Raw genomic sequence first — 20,524 nt, 5'->3', positions numbered from 1 at the left:
CGCTAAGTGAAAGAAGCCAGACACAAAATATCACATATTACATGACTCCATTTCTATGAAATACCTAGAATGGGCAAATGACTGCTGATTGCTAGGGGCTGGAGGATGTAAGAAATGGGGAGCAACTGTTTAAAGGGTCCGGGGCTTCCTTTTGGGAGTCAAGAAGCTCTTCTGGAATTAGACAGAGGTGATGGTTGCACAACACTGGGAATATACTAAATGCAACTGGATTGTGACCTTTAAAATGGTTAACTTGGTGTTTTGAGGATTTACACCAATTTAAAAAAATTTTTTTTAATGCATCAAAAAAATTTAAAAAATAGAAAGGACTAAGAATACCAATAAATGCACAGCTTTTCCTTCTGCTATCCTTGGTGTGAATATCCCTGTCAACCATGAACACAGCTCTTCTAACATGGACAGAGAAGCTGGTAGCAGAGGCGCTGTGGGGACACCGAGCTGACTGAGGAAGACCCCAACAGTCTAGGACCAGTGCAGAAAGCCAGAAAGACCACCAGAAGGAGACAGCATTCTAAAGCCAATCCTTACCCCAGTTTTAACTTAGCTCATCTGCCAAGTTCAAAAGCCCAATGCTAACAATCAGAACAGTTCTAAAAACAGTGGCTACACAATTTAAAGTAAAAAGAAATTTAAATGTCAACTTAAAATGTGACAGCAAAATGCAAGTTGTACACAAATAAGGACTCAAATTGTCTAAATTGGGGGGTGGCAGAGGAGGGATTTAGAAGACATCTTTGTAAGTCAATGTTCAAAGCTTTGGGGAGCTCATCTCTACCTACCATTTACTTAGGCCAACGTCCATACACTGGTCTCACAAGGAATAACGCTACTTAAAGGAACAAAATACATTTTAAGGACAGAAGGCACACCATCTGACTTCTGGATAGTCTCAGTGTTCCTTAAGTAGAAGTTGGCAAAATAAAAAAAAAAAAAAAAAAAGGCCTCATGGTAATTTCAGGCATTGCTGGAGCCCCATAACTGAATGTTATGCCATAGGGCACACTCGAGCTCTGTCTCCGAGCTCTAGCTTGCCTCTGCGCTAGCCATATTCTCCCACGGGCTCCCCCATACCAGAACATTGGCAACACAGCAGCTCAAATTTCTACCCTATCAGCTATCAGTATGGACAGCACAGTACTAACTTAAAAAACAGCAAGCAGAAATTTATTGCCAACGGAATCACTTCACTCCTGAAGGACACAGAAGGCAAGCACATGCACATCTGGTTTTAAACACTGGCAGAGCCAACCCCAGAGCACCCCGAGGGTGTTGGTCTTACCTGAAGACTTGGATCCGAGAGTGGATGACCCAAGCCGGCGGGTGGTCCCCATTCCAACGTTTCTCCGTGAGCTGGGCGGAGCTTTGGACGATGTAGAACTAGCAGAGGAAGGTCTATTACCATCCACAGAATCTTCATCATCAAAATTTTTATCTGAAGAGTAAGCAGAGAAATCACTGTTTAAAAAAAAAAAAAAAAGAAAGAAAGGTACTCTTCCACCCGAATGTAAAACAACAAACTAGCCTTAGAGAGATGAATGGTGTGCCTACTCTTGGGATCTGAAGTGCCAGTCCAGGGTCTAGAAAGGTCTTAGGTAAGTCCAGAATGCAGATACAAACATCATGTTTGCTTTCACATATCTAGAATGCTCTCCTGCTCCAATTTTGGAAAACAGAAAAATAAAGAAGAAAACAATCTCTTATAAAAACCACCACCTAAAAACAGTTACTTTAACATTCTGGCGTATTTCTGACCATTCTTGCATGCATTTTTTTTTAAAAGATTTTATTTTATTTATTTCAAAGAGAGAGAGCGAGAGCAGAAGAGGGGGTAGGGTCAGAGGGAGAAGCAGACTCCCCGCCGAGCAGGGAGCCCGACTCGGAACTCGATCCCGGGACTCTGGAACCATGACCGGAGCCAAAGGCAGTCGCTTAACCAACTGAGCCACCCAGGCGCCCCTGATGCATTTTTCAATAACAGCTGACACTAGGCTACTTATCATTTGGTATTTTGCTTATTTCAAATATGTGCGTTTTTCCATGTGATGAAATATGGTTCATAAACACCGTTTTAATGGTTGCTTGGTACTCTGTAATGAAAAAAATGCCGCAACTGAAACTCTCTTGTTGTTAGGCATTTGGGGTCATTCTAATATGTCACCATTAGAAATAACATTGCAACAAACACCTTCCTACTTGTGTTTTTGTTTAAATTTCTAACAATTTTCAGAAAGAAAAAAAAAAAAAACCTTAGAAGTAATACCTGCCGGGTCCAAAAGTGTAAGTTTTTAGTATACACTGCCAAACTTATTTTCAGAAAGGTGAGGTATTTTTTTTCCTGGAAGTTCAAAGAAGTGCCTGTGTTGTCACACCCTTGCCAACACTAAATACTATCATTTTTATTTTTATTTATTTTTTAATAGTTAGCCAACTTAGAGTACTATCATTTTTAAATGTCAGTCAATTTGACAGGTGAAAAAAATGCTTCCTCCTCAATGTTTCGTTTCTCTTTTAGCGGAGTTGAGCATTGTTTCGTCAGCTCATTAACTTCTAAATGTTCTAAGCATCAGTGGATCCAAGGAATATTTCTCAGGTTGCTTTAAAATTAAAAAGAAAAACATCTTTGGGCTTTTAAAAATCAACATATTTAGAAACAACATTTGGATGACACAAAATTAAAGCTACCATGGTGCACTATATGGGGGTACCATGGGCTTACGCGGCATCTGGGAGGCATTTAGGAGGCTGGACAAAGAACCTAAGAGTAATTAAGGAAAAAAGAAAAAAGAAAAGAAAACAAACCTCTGTAGCTGGCAATATTCATGATTTCTGAATAAGAGCGCTAGATCTTTATCAATACATCTAAAGTAAGTAACTGTTGACCAGAAAACACAAAGAGCAGCCTGTTTCCTTGATCTGGTCGCTTCTTGGCTCAGCTTTCAACAGCCAAGTCTCGTGTCCACTCCGGAGCCTACTGTTCCTCACAACTATCAACAATCCACTTCAAAATACGTCGCTTCTTTTATCCAACACTGGTGGGGGTACGACCCATCCTTCTATATGCATATCCTTGTGCAAATTAGCTTCCTCCAAACATGCCTTTACAGTTCCCAGATTTCCCAGATCAAGCAATCCTCTTTCATAGATGGTTCTTTCAATCCACACATCAATTTCGCAGAAGTTCGACGGTCTCTTAGCACAGACTTCTCATGTGGATTCAAAAGGTGATTCTTGAACTGCAAGCACATTAACGAGCCCTTCCCAAGGGTAAAAGTGCGTCTGATGGAAAGGACAAGGACAACCCAAAGGAAATGCCACCCACTGAGCACTACCTATTAGCAGTGACAAGGACTGCTCTCAGTCCATCTGCCCTCAGGGGAACTCTAATCATTATTCTTGTCAGAACAGTAACAGTAACAGTTCCAGTCTGTGGGAAAGCGGCATAATGAACAGGGGACGTGAGAACACTATTATGCTTCACTCAGAAATACATGTTAAGTCTGTTCAGTTTTTCTATCATGGGAAGGCACACCATGGAGAACTGCATTCACTTAGTGAGGATTATCTTCAATGGGCCAGTGTCACCGGATTTCCTGGGGTTTCTACTGGAGCAAGGACCAGCCAGACTCAACCACTTTCAGCAAAGAGCTAGAAACCAGAGTCTATAAAACAACTTTTTCAGATGGGACAACAGACAGTGCAGAACTGTGAGCCCCGAGAGAGAGACAAGGTGACCTATACAGTCACCCAACTTCCTGCCTGGACACAATTTCCAGGCCACCAAATACTGGAAAGGGGACCCCAAATAGAACCTGGAAGCCTTGCTAAGTTGAGAAAATGAAGATCATCAGTCTTCAAGGAGGCAGAGGGGACTGGAAGGTACAGGCAGAGTGCTGAGAAAGGGAAGCTACACAGAAAGAGAAAGAGAGCTTTAGAAATGTACTGAGTTGCAGGCTGTGCAAGCAGGAGTGAAAATTCCACACACAAGGCAGGGTGAAAAACGACCAGTAAGCTACAAACTGAGCAATCTCCAATGTCTGCACAAAGTAGGAAGGTGTTCGAGCAACAGAGTAGAATGTTCTTGGGAGACTCACCCATGGCATTCCCTGAAACCCTGAGAGGGCAGGCCTTAGTAGAAGGGCTGAACTATTTTCTGGAGGGAAGGCTACACTAAGCCTGCCCTATCAGTGGTTCAAAACAGGCCTCCAGCGATTAGACAGACCGGCAAGTAACTTAAGGTTCTGCCAAAGCAAAACATTAACAATCTTTAAGGAACGTCGGGCTCCCTGCTCGGCGGGGAGCCTGACCTCTCCCCCTCCCACCCTCCACTCATGCTTTCTCTCTCAAATAAATAAACAAAATCTTTTCTTAAAAAAGATTCAGTTATTTTCATGTGACCTCTGACCTCTGTACTAATAAAGAAAGTAATTCGGGGCACCTGGGTGGTTCTGTCGGTTGAGCGTCCGACTCTTGGTTTCGGCTCAGGTCAGGATCTCAGGGTCGTGGGATTGAGCCCCGCGTCAGGCTCCGCACTCAATGCAGAGTCTGCTTGGGATTTTCTCTCTCCCCTCTCCTTCTGCCCCTCCCCCTGTTCATACACATGCTTGCGCACGCACTCTCTCTCTCTAAAGTAAATAAATAAATTTTTAAAAAAAAAAGAGAGAGAGAAAGAAAGTAATTCATATGTCCTATTGGAATTAGAAATCCAGGGGAAAGGGAAAAGAATGTTATTTGTTTTCCAGATTAGCAGTTGGACACACTGCTTTTTTTTTCCTCCCACACTGCTTTACATTTAAAGATACTTCACCTGAAAAGGTGTCTGGAGGGATAAAAGCCAACTGAGCCTTGAAAACTAACACGAAGTAAGTTTGTTCTATGTTTACCAGCTTTCTGAATACCCGGAAAAAAAATCAAATTAAAAAGGAGGTTAGGCCCTCTGAAAAGTACCCAATTTCAATCAACTAGGAAATTCTCTTACATAGAATGTGTTATTCCTTCACTGGACAGAGAAGCTGTATTTGCTGTGGTTAGAGTGGATCCACTCTAGATGCAGCCCCGAAGGAGAAGCCTCCAAGTCTCAGGTTCCAATAAATTTCTGTGTTTCTCAACTAAGCAATCCATCCTGAACTCTACTCGTCACTGAAATCCTATTTTCTTTAGGGTTTTCGGCTAAGCAGACAAATGTTAGGCTATATCCTCTTTTTCTAGACCTTTAAGACAAAAATGTGTGAAAATGAGTATTTTTAGCTATTCTTGCTTGTGCCATTAACATTAGTTTAAAATTTTTCACACTGCAGAACATCTGTCACACAGAAAATGGTCGTACAGAAGGGTAAGTTTTCCCTGAGCCCAAAGGAATAACTGATTCTATCTCAAGCCACCAGCACAAAGACCGTCATCCGAGAGTCACTACTCTCATTTGACAGTCTTGGGTAGAAACCTGGGCCTTCAAGTCCCAGTCTTTTAATCCTTTTAAATCACCTGGGCTCCCTTCCCCTTTTTACAGCACTGGGACAAGACATCTTTAAATGACTCATGAAGTTTCTACAGAGCAACACTGTGATCTTCGTCCAACTCTCCATCACCTCATTCCTGGCAACCCCATAAGTAGGCACGGTGGAGTGAAAGCAGCAAATAGCATGCTGAAAAGGGCTACGGGTATGAAAGAGATTTTCAAACACAGAAGAGACAGGACCCTTTGAAGAAACAAAAGGCCAGAGAACACAGTCATCCGTGGACCTAAAAGCAAACCAGCAGAATTCTAAGCAAGTCTGTGAACGTGTCTTGCACAAGTCTTGAACTGTGGACAAGGTGCTGGGTGGAGGCTAGAGAGTGACCGTGGCCGGCCCGGAGGGCAGAAGCAGGCCTCACCTGACTCAGGCCCTGAAATCCCTGAGCAAGCCCTCCCAGGGCCCCAGCTGCCTCAGAACTAAACTTTAACCAAGCCAGATAGGGAAAGATATAAAGCGACAAGCCACAGACGCATTCTATGGGTCAAAAATGATCAGAGGGGTGCCTGGGTAGCTCAGTCGGTTACATGTCTGACTCTTGGATTTGGCTCAGGCGGTGATCTCATGGGTTGTGAGATCAAGCCCCACGTTGGACTTGGTGCTCAGCGGGGGGTCCGCTTGAAGATTCTCCCCCTTTGCCCCTCCCCTCACTCACACACACATTCTCTCTCAAATAAATAAATCTTTTTAAAAACAAAAAGATCAGAAAGACCACTCTATATACCACCGTGACAATAGGTTTGGGTCCAGGGTTGGTGGAGAAACAGATCAGTCTAAAGACAAGCCTTCAAGTTCAGTATCTAGAACCTGGAATTATGAGACTTGGACTGCACTGTCCATTTAGCAAATGTATATACTCATCCATGAGAACAAACAAAATGTCACAGAAACTAAGAAATGTCTGTTCCATTGTCCATCTGCCAGGAAGGCGAGAACCTAAACCACAAAGCTTGTCCTCTCTTTCCTCCTAAGGCAGGCTTTGACTAGTGGAAGTCCAATGGGGAGGAAATGTCTCATTTTCTAAAGCAAAGACAACTAACTCTCTGTTTCACTGCACTAGGGTCATTTTGTGGAAGCTGATATTCCTGACAGGCTTGTAGATTCACCCACTCCCCTGTTACGGAAATTCTCCTCCAAGGGAGTAAGGAATGTGGCAGCTTAGTAACTAGAATATAATTAGCATTCCCCAAAGAGGCTGCACAGAGACATGATAATAAGCCCAAAGGCTGGCTGCTTTTATAAATATCCCCAAATTTCTTCTTTCTTGATTGTTCACAGATCCAAAGCTTTGCTTTCTGCAGTCTTGCCCGATGTGACCAACGTATTCCTATGTTACTCTTGAAAACACTAGTCTACTGCTGGGTGCCCCTCTGAGTTCTTGCCCAGCTCCATCCAGAAAGAGCCAACCATGTCCTTCTCCGTGCTACATGGCCAGAAGTGTGTCTTTCACCCCATCTCACCCTGTAACTGCGTGCCAGACCCTGTGCTTGGTGCTCTGCATATTCTCATCAAATCCTCCTGACAACTCTACTCTTAAAGGTGAAAAAAACTTAACACATCCAGGTATAATATCCAGGGCCCAAAGTCATGAGGCTAACTAGAAGGTGGAAGAAGCCAAGATTCAAGTCCATATCTGTCCAACTCAAGATCCTCCAATCTGAGTCATGATAATTAAAAAGAAAAAAGCAATCTGCATAAACTGGCCACTTACTATGTGCTAAGCACTGTGTTAAGTGCTTTCTGTGCATTATTTTACTTATTTCTTATAACAGATGTTTGCTTAAGAAAACTATTTACTTAAGGTAATTAACACAGAATCATTAATATCGCTTACAAACATACACATAAAAATCCTCAACAAAATACTAGGCAAACCAAATCCAGCAACATATACAAAGAATTATCATCATGGCCAAGTGCAACTTATCCCAGGAATGTAATGTTGGTTTAATTATAAAAATCAATTAATTTAATACATTGTATTAATGGAATAAAAGACAAAACAACATGCTCAATAGATGCAGCAAAGTATTTGACAATAACCAAAACAAAATCATGCTAAAAACACAATAGAGATTAGAAGGGAACTCACAAAAAACACACTATTAACATCCTATCTAATGGTGAGAGACTAGATGCTTTACCCCTAAGATCAGGAATAAGACAAGATGCCTGCTCTTGACACTTTTATTCAACGCTATCCTAGAGGTTCTAGCCAATGCGATTAGTAAAGAAAGAAAAAAAAAAACATCAAGATCAGATAGGAAGAATTGAAACTGTCTATTCACAGATGCATAATCTAATATGTAGAAAGTCTAAACATTAAAAAACTATTAGAACTAATAAATAAGCTCAGCAAGGTAACCTGATATAAGACCGACACAGAAAAATCAATTGTATTTCTATACATCACCAATGAACGATCCAAAAATGAAATTAAGAAAACAATTCAATTGACAACAGCATTAAGAAGACATGTATGCTGAAAACTACAAAACACTATTAAGAGAAACTAAAGAGCTAATAAATGAAAAGACATCCCATGTTCATGGATCTGAACACTTATAAAAAGTTACTTTGCTCATTATCCAAACTACAGTTCTTGCCCATTTGTCCTCAATAGCTTTTAATTTTAAGCAAAGTTGGATGGTGCCTAGAGGGGCACAGAAATGCAAGCCACACCGTCTGAACTGGGTAGCAGGGCAAAAGACTGCTTTCCTTCTAAGTTTCTACATTCCTCCTCCTTCAAAATATGGTGAGTGGGTAGGTGTATCCCCCCACCAAGTCCAGTTGATATGAATCAGCGTCAAATAGGATCAGTCCTTTAATAACGCTCCGTGAAAAACACCCTTCACGCTATCCATATCCTGAACCAGAAGTTCCATTCCTCTCCACTATTAATAAAACTAAGAAATGCTTTTGTCAGGGCACGAGGGATATAATAAGCTTTAGCCTGGCTGGAAACATTGGCATATTTCACAGTATAAAATGGAAATGGTATAATGGAAGCTCGAGAGGTGCTAACAAGGGCTACTGCTGCCCCTTTGGCGCCGGTAATCCACTCTACCACAGAAAAGGCGAACCTGAAACACCATCAAGCATCACAGCGAGGGATCACTTTCCACTCTTTCAGCCAAGAACTTGCTGCCAGGAAGCTCGGGGTGGGGGGGTGCATTTAAGACTATCTCAGCCATGACACCCTTAGTGCAGATAAAACGAGAAGAGACAGGATAAAGAGGCAAAAATTCGTTTAGGTTTACTCATCCTTTACAAAGGGAGCTAAAAGGGGAAAAACTGGGGAGAAGACAGGCAAAGACAACACCATCGGAAACTGGAGAGGGGAACAGAATGTAAGGAGGTCGTGAGGCAGACCTCCACCGAGACCTGCTTCTTAGAGGCCCTGGTGGGAGTGCAATGTTCACATCGGGTAAGAAGTGGTAAGTGCCTTCTGCAGGTGCAGATCAAGGCTCATTCCTTCTTTCAGACCGAAAGGGTTCTGGCTGCTGCTCTCTGGTTTCTGAGCAGGTAACAATGAGCAGGCTCAGGAGAGATGTAGGTATGTATGGACAACAGAGGATGATTTTGTGGCAGAGGAAAGACAGAGCTGGCAGTGAGCCTGCCCAAAGGTGGGGCCATCAGTCACAGGCCTGCCCTGTCACATTAAGACTAACCTCAAGGTTTAAAAAGAAAATGGAAATACACTCTGTTTTCCGATCTGTGGAAAAGAAGGGATAATAGTTAGTGCCCACCTAGAGCATCCAAAGTGTTGCCTGCTCAGCCTCAACCCCGTCTTGCACTGACAGCAAAAAGCAAGTCTTGGGTGACCACCCTTCTCTCGCTCCCCCTCAGAGTGACCTCACCCCTGCCTCGGGGAATGGGCAAACCCAGGTCTGGCCAAAGCTTCAGGACTCGGACCGGGCCACCACCGTAATTAATTCTGGAGCCTCTCTCTTCTGAACTTGGGGCTGTGTAGATGCAAGCCCAGAAGTGCGGGAGCCAACAACATGGAGGCACCTGTCTAAGCATGAAGCAAACCGGAAGGAAGCAGAGCAAGAGGTGGAGAGAGAGCAGGGAGGGCAACACCAAGCCGGCGGCTCAGAGACCGCAGGGAAGCCTCCCCAACACCCAGTCACAGGAGCCAGTTGATTTCCCTTTTCCCATGCATAGTGGGGCTTGTTTCCATGTACTTGCAACCCAGAGAATCTCTGTGCCAGATTAAAGGATCTCCTGCAGATTACACGATATACGTGAAGACAGAAAAACCACAGGCCCACAGCCGATGGCAACTATGTACACCGTCATTGTTTGTGTTATGCTGTCAGTACAAAAAGCCAGCCCTTCAAAAATATGTGGATGGAGCTGAAGAATCAGGAATAGATTTGGGTTTTTTTAGTTATGTATTTACTTAAGTAATCTCTACAGCCAATGTGGGGCTCGAACTCACAAGCCCTGAGATCAAGAGCTGCATGCTCTTCCAACTAAAGCCAGCCAGGCACCCCAGGAGTAGCTGTGTTTTTTGTTTTGTTTTGTTTTAAGATTTATTTATTTATTTGAGAGAGAGAGAGAGAGAGAGAAACTGAGAGAGTGTGTGCGAGCGGGGGAAGGGGTAGAAGCAGACCGAGAGAGAACCTCGAGCAGACTCCCTACTGAGTGTGAAGCTTGACGCAGGTTCGACCACACAACCGACAAGAACCACGACCCGAGCCAAATCCGAGTCAGACGCCTGACCAACTCAGGCCCCCCCAGGAGTAGATATTTTTAAAATGCTCTTAAGAGGCATACAAAAATTCAGGTTATACAGCAGAAAAAAACTGTATGGGCATTTCTGAGAAAGGGGAGGCCCGGTCAAACCACCTTCCCTAGAGCTGTCTCTAAAAGCAAAGGATCCAGCTGCCCACTTGTCAAGATGCCTCGGGGATGGTCTCAACAACAGTTTTCTCAGGGTCACAGAAAAGAAATTAGGCATTTATAATGACGAGAAAAGAGAGGTAAATTAGGGATATGCCTCTGCTAAGCGGTAACAATTTTTAAAACCTGCCTCTCTGTAACTTAGAAGTTCAAGTCCAGGGCACAGGGTCAGCTGAGAGGTGGTTTGGTCTCAAAGTAGTCCCTCTGTCCCTTCTAGACTAAACCTGGATGGATGCCCAGAAGCATCAGTCTCCTCTAACTGGGGGCCACCGGAGTGGATGCCTATTCTGAACACAAAGAACACAGCACATGCACTCTCCTTCCTTCGCCTCTTCAGCAGCTATTTATCAAGTACGACTGTGTGCCAGGTACTCTGCTGGGAGCTGAAATGCAGGCAGAAAAGTCATGGTTCTCACTCTATAGAGCTCACTGCCCAGCACAGGGAACAGACATATACAACCAGCAGCTGTTATGATTCAGTGTGATATTTTGCTAAAGGAACACACAGGATATTCAAACGAATAGAGAACAGGAGTAAGTAGAACAGGGCCAAATAAACTCAGAAAGGATCTACTGTGCCCGCCTACGAACCCTCCGACATGACTCACTCTATTTCTTGTGTCCAGTATCGAGGGACTTAACAGTGACTGGGGATGGGAGAGGTTTTAAATGTGCACACATCTGACATAATTCAGGAACACCTTGGACTACCATGCTGAGTGAATATACAGTGAGAACAAATTCCAAAGACGACTCCTGGGCAGATGTAGGACTGGCAAGGAATTTCTGACAAGAATAATGAACCAACTGGCCAGTTGCCTTCTGCACACACAGGGTTCAGAAGCCCCACTACTCTGGGACCACATCTTGGGCACCAAGGAGCAGAGAACTGAAGGCAAAGTCCCCAAGTCATGCCCAGCAGTTAGGTATACGGAAGTTAGTATCTCTTGACCCATCTGAAAGCCCAATTTAAACGAAAACCCTGTTAATACTGTACCTTCCCCCAGAGAAAAGAACCTACAGCAACACAGCAATAATCCGGTACAGATCAATCTTGAGGAAGAGTATCTCCCAACACACCTCAGAAAGACTATAAACTCATAAACTCACCCCAGGAACCAAACCAAAAGGAAGGGAACACAAAGAGACTGCTAATATCCTGAGCATCAAAGACATCCCCAGAGGGGGAATTAGGGAAGATGGGAATAAACTACCCTTACTGCTAGAACAGCGAGCCACTGAGCTCTGTGAACACTTGACCTGACTCCATATTAACGTCTTCGGGTGAGCCACAGGAACTCTTAGGCAGACTGAAAACCTGGTTTTACATGCTGTTAAGGACCATCATTCCCAGACAACTGTGAGTTAGTGCCTTCAACTCTGGAAAGATCCAGGGTAAGACAAAAGCAGAAAGAGCCTTCCCTAAAAGAGCTTCTCCTGCTTCCTCTGCCTGCCAGGTTCACAGAGCTGGGACCCTCTTACCCCCTCTATTAGTCACCTAAGCCAAACTTCAGTAGCTGGAGGAAGAGACGGAGGGGAGAAGAGGCTTAAGGAAGTAGCCATAGGTATAACTTTCCTTTAGATGTCAAAGGTGTTCTGGAATAAAAGTCCTCTGGCCTTTCTGTATCCTGCTTTAGCCCGCTGCCCAGAGCCTGATAGAAAGTGAATTTAATCAAGTCACTAGTGACTCACATTCTCTGGCCATGAGCCTTTAGCCACGTCTCAGGCTTTTCTCCTCGGAAATAAGATTATCAAAATCTACACTGAATCCTATGAAACAGATCAGTCAAGCTCAGGAGAGCTCAAAAAGAGAGCCTAAGGAAAAATTAACCACTGTAGTGAAGAAATCCTTATCGTTTGGTTTTAAGAAAAAGAGCTCTTTCCTGGTAAGTATCTCTGAGTAAATGCATCAAGAGTTTGGGTCTGTTGTATTTTCTGCAACTATTACTGTTTGTTTCTTTGGTCCAATGTTCATTCAAATCTGAGTAACTTCAGTCTTACAAATTGAAAAGTTAGAAGTCCTATCACAGTCGGTTTTCTATGTTCATAAGAAATAGGGCTTTTCATAACTAACACACACAAGCTTCCAACAAATCTCCTGCTAAGGCACTACTGTCTCTTACTGAGCCTGCTCCTGCTCCAACAGCTACCTGTAGCTCACACTGCGGTAATTATTTTATAATTACAAAGCAAAAAGTAATATAAATCAAGAATAACTTGTTTCAAAATTTCAAAGTAGTTAGCTTTCTAAAATTCTTTTAATTACATCTGGGTACCATTAATTGCAAACGACATTCAGGTTAGTTGCTGTCATTTGTCTAGAGAATGATCCAGACTGAGTATCTGCCAGCTAAGAGCTCCTAAGGACTTTCTGATGCACAGCCGTGTGTAAGGCCACACGACTGCAGACTACAAACAGGAAGCAAGCAAAGGAAATCTTAGGGAGGTATCAGTATTACGGAGGTGGTGAGCAAGTGTCCTTTTAAGGGGAGAAAGTGCAGGTAAATAGTGATATGACATAAGGTACAGGATATCCTTAGTTAGAGTTTTTTTTAAATTACAGGCATATTAGTGAAGTTATTTGTTTGATAACTGTCCTGTCACACTGATCAACTGCTTATTTTCCAGCCCGAAGCATAAGGTCAAATGAGTGTGCCACACTCCACCTGACCATTATCTCGGCCAACCACTAAGGCTCACTCACCATTACCTCTGTAATGGCTTCCCACAGCACTCCCCGTATAATAATCATATTGCCCAATTTATGCCAAAGAAGACCAGCATTTCCCACCCAATTTATGAGCACTGCCATCCTATTCTCCCCTCTGTCTGCTTTGTTGGGCACAAACCCGACCTTGCACGGAACTTCTGAGCACACCAGATAGGACGGGGGTCCTGGACCCCATCACAGACCCTCAGTCCAGCTAAAAACCATGCTCCGACCCAAGAGGCTGGGATTCTCTTCCAGTAGGTAAGGGGCTCCTTAAAGGCAGGAGGAGGGGAAAGGGGAAAGTTACATGAGAAAATGGTGGGGAGCGGGGAAGACAAGAGGCAAAAAGGAAAGGAATGAAAACAGAATGGAAAGGAGACAAGAGATTCTCTTTCTGAAGCGCTAAGTTCAGGAGCAAAGCATTAATTTGCTTACAGGAAGAACAGCCAAGGTAATTTATAGAAGGATTAGCAGGCTAGTTGCCACCTGTCTTGGATAACTACCTCCTTCCTTTGTCTATTCATTCAATAAACGCATGAGGATCTACTAGCTTTCAGGCACTTTGCTAGGGCCTGGGAATACAGTAAGAACAACACACGCATGCTAACTGCCCACAGGGAACTTCCAGTACAAAGAGTGAACATTTGTTAACACAAATCTGTGAAAAGGGTATGCGGGAAAAGAACAGCGTCCTGGAACAGAAGCAGGAAAAATTTCACAGGGGGCAGTGAGAGACAGTTTGGATAGGGTGGTTCAGGGAAGGCCAAATCATTCTGAAGAGCTTTCACCAAAGGCCTATCGCTCATCTACAAAGGTGAGGAGGATTACTCAGGCATCTCTGTCATGGACTGGGAATTCAAGAGTAGGAGGGGAGAAAGGGTAGGAGGAAGGGTCCAATTTACTATGAACAATGAAGCAAAAGAATGCCTTTGATTAAGTACCAGGGTAGAGATCACTCTTTCAGCAGGAAAAGGGGCCCTACCAGGAGGTTACTCTTCCTCTTTGAAAAAGTGCCACCAATTTCTGACGCTTGGGCCCAGCCTCAAAGGCCACGGGCATATGCAAGCTGGTAAGTGACTACAGTATAAAGCACAGTTTTCATTTCTGTACAAATATACCCAAGTAAATGGAAGATGCTAAAAATGAATTTTAAGATAAAAAAAGGGGGCCTTTCAATTGTGGTTTTTTCCCAATTTCATTTTTTTTAAAAAAAATCAAATGTACACACCTATTCCACCTTGAACCTGGTTATAAGAAGACTCCATGAAGCCCATTCTTTTTTTTTTTTTTTTAAAGATTTTATTTATTTATTCATGAGAGACAGAGAGAGAGAGAGAAGCAGAGGGAGAAGCAGGCTCCCAAGGAGCAGGGAACCCGATGCAGGACTCGATCCCAGGACCCTGAGATCACGACCTGAGCCGAAGGCAGACGCTTAACCATGTGAGCCACCCAGGCGCCCCATGAAACCCATTCTAACAAAGTTACAAGAACTTTGCATCTGCCTGGCTCGATCAAGCCTCTTCATTCCAAAGGTCACTGGGTAAATGTGTTCTCGATGACTGGGCATCGGACCAGATGGGACATCATACAGAAGCAGTCCCATGCAGTGTGGTCAGGTTATGGAGCTGCCTTAGCTCCCGGGTAGGGGGAAGCTGGGAGCAGCCTCTGTGTGCATGCACATCATGGGGCGGGGGGGGGGGTTGTGGCTGACCAGTGAAAGCCTCCTGACCTCAGAGCTATACTCACATTCATGCTGAAGAAAGGTTCTGGCAGTTCCAGCACTGGGGGTAAATCAATTAGATAGTGTACAGTTTCCCGAACGAAATGAAACAATAATTGGAGTTCAATCTTCCACATAGGACTCTAACCTGGGGAGGTAGCATGGAGAGTGGTGAAAGGTACACAGACTTCAAAAAACTCTCCAGGCTTCAAAAATCCTGGGAACGTTTCTTAGTTTAGACAAGTTACTGAAATTCTCTGAGCCTGTTTCTCATTTATACAATGAAGATTATTCATATGACTTTTATTGGTGTATTCAGAAGATGTTTTTAAAATGCTCATTCTGTGCCAGGCCCTGAGCTGGGTGCTGACAACTGAGAGAACAAAACAGAGTCTCATCCCTACTCTCAGAGCTGCCAGCCAGGCAGCATGGTGAACCTTCGGAAAGCAAACTCCTAGAGGCTACAGAGGTCCAGAGAAGGCATTCCTCCTGGGGAAGCCTGTGCATCCTCAAAAATGATGCCTGCAAACCGAGAGGATAAGTGGGGTGTGATGAGTCAAGTGTATTCCAATGGGAACAACGTATCTGAAGACCATAAACCAAGAAGGCTGGCAGCTGCAAGGACAGGCACCCCTACGCGAACCAGTACATAGCCGTGTCTACCAGGAACTGGTCACCGTTACTAATATAACTGTAATAATAACCCCAAACTTCTGTGTGGTAATAAGGTAGAGAAAAGTAGCGCATTTAAATTGTTGCTTATTTCTGGGGCGCCTGGGTGGTGAAGTCAGCTGAGCATCCGACTCGTGGTTTTGGCTCAGGTCATGATCTCAGGGTCATGGGATCGAGCCCCCGGTCAGGCTCCACACTCAGCACACAGTCTGGTTGAGACTCTCTCTCCCTCTCCCTCTACCCCTCCTCCCTGCACTCGCTCACAAATAAATAAATAAGAACTTTAAAATAAATAGTTACTTATTTCTCACAAAAGTACTCAAGAGGTACAGCGCAGATGTTTATTTTAAATGAATATCCTCAGACTTAAACTTTTACTATCACTTAGGAAAGGGAGGTGTTTTAAGCAACTCTTAAAGGCTATGAACAGTCTGTATGTCGGTGATGAAAGCTAAAAGTGATCTTCTGTGAATCAACAACTAGTATTTCAACACCTTAATTTCTGAATGTCACAGTAACAAAAATCACAGTGTATCCTTTCACTGATTAAATATTCTTTTCTCCTTTCAACCACAGTACTTACTTCACTCTTGAGCTTGCCCTAAAAGGGCAATATATGTAATAAATGTCAGATATCAGATCTTCACCTTGCACTCTTAACGGAAATATCATTTTAATAATTGCTGTGCTAATCATGACCCAATTCTTCTTTACGACCACATGAAGACACAAAAGTGAGTCAGCTGGAAAAATTCACAGCCAAATTTGGAAAAGTTTCCCACAACAATGTGACTGCCCCAAGAGCTACCTGCCTGTTGTGTAATAACCCTTCAAATCAGCCATCCCCTGCTCTAATGATTTCATTCTCAAGAACCCAACAGAGGCAAATAATACTTCTGTATAAGAAGGCAGAGAAATAAGATGACAGTTGAGAATAAACACCTACATTCTAATCTTACTCTCAATACCAGCCCCAGCCCCGTGTCTACTCTGAGATACAAACCCACTTGAACCAAACCCGCATAACAAATCAAAATTCTAAGTTGAAATGTCCAAAACTATAATCATCTCCCTATCCTCAAAACCTGCCATCCTCCAAGTCTCCTCCTTCCGCTAATTCTACCACCACCCACCCAGTCAGTCAAGCCAAAACACAGAATTCTTCTCAGCTTTTCCTATGCCCTTACCATCTCCCGCGGTGTCCTCCCCACGCACCACCCAAATAATCACCAAGTATGGCCAGGGCTGCCTCTAACCGTCTCTCATTGTACTCCTTCTCTGGTCACACTGAGGTTGTCCCAATTCAGGGCTTCCTCATCTCTTAGGTAGATTTCTGTTACCGAAATAGTCCTCTATAACTGGTTCTCTTTGTCTCCGATTTTATTTTTTAATAAATAATATTAGGTGTTTTAAATAACAGAACAATTAAAAACATAATAAAAGCAATTAATTCTGCTGCCCAGATAAATTATGTAACCTTTTTCAGAGAACAAAATTAACACATGCTTAAGCATGGTTAAATAAATCAAGTATCACCAGAAGAAAGCAAAATAAGAACAAAAAGCTTTCTCTTCCAACTCCCTCACTCATTACTGGTTTTTTGTTTATAAGTGGGACTATATCAGAGTTGCAGAAAAGAGAGGTCCCAATACCCCACCTTCAATCTCCCTATTATTAACACCTAACGTTAGTGTATTTATTATAAATAGTGAACCGATATAGATATATTATTATTAACTCAAGCCCATAGTTTATTCCAAGTTCCTTACTGTTTTCCTACTGTCCTTTATCTGTTCCGATGCAGGGCTCCATCCCAGGAACCTGGGATCATGACCTGAGCCAAAAGCAGATGATTAACTGACTGAGCCACCCAGGCGCCTCTGACCTTGACAGTTTTGAGCAGTACCGGTTCTGCAGTTTATAGCATATCCTTCAAACTGGGGTTACCTGAGGTTTGGTCATATTTAGACAGAGCGTAGGGATTTTAGGGAGGAAGACCACAGAGGTAAATGCCATTCCTATCACACTATCACAGTACATGCTCTCAACAAGCCTGCTGATGTTGACCCTGATCACCTGGCTGAGGCGGTGCTGGCCAGGTTTCTCCACTGTAAAGTTCCTCAGCTCCCTCTTGTCCATGCTGTACTCTCTGGAAGGAAGTCACTGTGCACATTACATACAGAGTAGGAAGCTAGGCTCTCTGCCTCTAGGGTAGAGTAGCTACATGAATGATTTGGAGCAATTCTGCAGAGATTTCCCTCTCCTCCCCCATTTACATATTTATTCAATCATTCATTTTTATCAGTATGGACTCATCAATACTTATTTTATACTGTGGGTTACAATCCAATACTACATTGTTTCATTGCTCGATGTTCCAGCTGTGGCCACTGGAAATCTCTCACAGTTGACTCCTGGGTCCTTTTGTCCTAACCCCATCATCGTTGTCCTTTGCCTTTGGGGCACTTTCTTACTTTCTGGCACCAGGACATGCAAAAGGCTCATCCTGAATAGTCTCTGCTCCAGCCCTAGAATCAGCCATTTCCCGGAGAGCCCTAGTGGTAGTGGAAACCAAGATCTGGGCACTGGGTGGCAGTTTCTTTTTAAGGGATATTATTATATATCTGATTCTGCATCTTGTTTTTTCTTAAGAGAGTTTCCATATCTGTGCAAAAAGATCAACCGTATCATTTTAAACCTAAGTTCAACTTCTACCTCCCATCATGTCATCAGATGCTGCCACAGTGGACTGTGTCCCTATATCACACAGGACAGTATCTAGGGCGAGGTCCTGCGCCAAATTATCTACGTGCACTGTCTCACTTTCTCCTCCCAGTGGTGCAGGACTTGTCACCCCCAGCTCACACAGGAGGAAGTCGAGGCTGACAGGGAACCTGCCCCGGGTCACAGTGCTCATTCAGGCACAGCACCTACACTCGGCCTGAGGGGTTCCAGTGTCCACATGCTTACTCATTCCTGCCCCAAAGTCACCTGTGCATTTACAATCCAGTCACCTAGACCAGTAGTCCCCAAAACCACTTAAAGGACTGGGGACACTTTTTGATGATTCATACTAGTCTGCATCAAAAAACTGTAAGGGAAAACTTGTCAACTCCTCATAGATTTACATTTCTTTCACTTACAGGACTATCCTTTACCCTAAATTACATCTTATTTTTCTTTACTGGTGTTAATGTCCTGGGTTTTATGAAATGCCAAGGGTTGGTTTAAATCTTGTTGTTATACTTGGGTAAGGTTAAAATTGGCCACCCTGTATTAGTCTCTCTCCCTGCAAACCCAATTTTTAAAATTTAACTTTGAGCAGTCAGTGGCCTACAATCAAAATCTGGGTTTCTCAGCTCAGCATGCGAGGCACTTGCCCATCTTCTTCCTGCACTTTCCCCCCCCAGCAATACCAAAGTGCTTTGAAAAACAAACTCATCATGTTCATAGTATAATACCATCTCCCAGAATTACCTCCCTCAGCCCCTCGCTGGGCAAACAACTGACTAGGAACATTCCACTTCTGGGGCATCTAAAACTTGTAAAGCCTGGTTTAATGTCTCCTTGAATGCTTTCATTTTTAAATTATTCCCTAAGACAACTACTAAAAATAGCACAATTTGAGAATCAAAGGAAAAAACAGAGCCAATGGTTTATCCTAACGGCAGGGAAGAAGCACTGAGCTTGCCAGGAGGAGGACTGGTTCAAGAAGGCAAAATCCAGCGCTCTGCTCTCTGTCCAGCCACCAAGCCAATTACAGCAAACCTGAAACCTCCTGTGTCCGTATTGGAAAGGTACTCTGCCTATTACTCCGTAAGGAACTGCTGTGAAGAATCAAAAATAACCAACAAACCTTCAGGAACGTGCTCTGAAAATACTAAAATACTTGATACACCATTGTGGTAAAATGGCTGATATTCTATTTTGCAGGTTGTTCGTGGGCCCTTTATTAATCGTGGACTGACAGAGGAAGATTCAAACAAGCCACTGCTCCAAGAAGCAGCTTGTAATCCTCGTTTCCTACCGTATCTGCAGTCCTTTAGGGTAGAAGTTACCAATGCTTAGTAGGCTGCATTTCAAGTAACAGTGACTAATGAGATAGGCAACTTGAAAGGAATTATCAAGCGAAAGGGCAGTCTATTTTAAACCCAGATCCACGGGCTTTCTCCATAGCCTTTGACATGACAAAGTCAACTCCCACAATTATTTTGCCCAATTTAAAAAAAAAAAGTCGAAAATAAAACAACGTAAGACAAATGCCACTTATAAGAAACACACTTTCAAATCCTCAAATGAAGGGATCTGAAAAAGGTCACTTCAGAACATGAATTATTTAACTCTCCTGCCCAGGTACTGATTTCCCACAGAGGCTTAACCTGAATACAGAGTACTGTAATGAAGGATGAAATAAAAAGGAACACCAGCAGGGCACCTGGGTGGCTCAGTTGTTAAGCGTCTGCCTTCGGCTCAGGTCATGATCCCAGGGTCCTGGGATCGAGCCCCGCGTCGGGCTCCCTGCTCCACGGGAAGCCTGCTTCTCTCTCTCTCCCACTCCCCCTGCTTGTGTTCCCTCTCTCGCTGTGTCTCTCTCTGTCAAATAAATAAATAAAATCTAAAAAAAAAAAAAAAAAAAAGGGAACACCAGCACTGTATACTTCAAATTCTCAATTTTAAAATATAACATGCAGAAATGCAGCTTCTTCCAACATGACCATTTGCAGCAAACTTAACCAAAGTTAGCTTAAGATAGACAGACACACGGTGACAATCACCACTACAAAATAAACAGAGAACAAATGAGCTGGATGTGTGCCAGTTTCCCGCAGTGGGAGGCAGAAGAACACTTGTTATCCTGCACAATTTTACTCTGTGTAATACCTGTTTCAGTTGAAGGGTTTGGAAAGATCCTTCAGAGACAACAAATTAAAAGCCTGCGAGAAAGAGCACCCCACAGGAAGGCAGGGCAGCCACACACGGGTTGTT

At 43.4% G+C, this 20,524-nt stretch overlaps 1 protein-coding gene across 1 annotated transcript in view; it reads right to left on the bottom strand.

Annotated features, from left to right (window-relative positions):
- The window catches only part of CLASP1 (cytoplasmic linker associated protein 1), a 262,736-nt gene that overhangs the window by 120,043 nt on the left and 122,169 nt on the right, over positions 1 to 20,524 (bottom strand). Inside the window, exon 9 of the mRNA XM_044913587.1 lies at positions 1,301 to 1,453. Coding sequence (XP_044769522.1) covers positions 1,301 to 1,453 — 153 coding nt within the window. The remainder of the gene's footprint in view (positions 1 to 1,300; positions 1,454 to 20,524) is intronic.

Source organism: Neomonachus schauinslandi, chromosome 3 (assembly GCF_002201575.2).
Source record: "Neomonachus schauinslandi chromosome 3, ASM220157v2, whole genome shotgun sequence".
NCBI classification, from domain to species: Eukaryota; Metazoa; Chordata; class Mammalia; order Carnivora; family Phocidae; genus Neomonachus; species Neomonachus schauinslandi.
The sequence above is the reverse complement of the archived record's forward strand: the minus strand, read 5'-3'. Positions and strand labels throughout refer to the sequence as shown.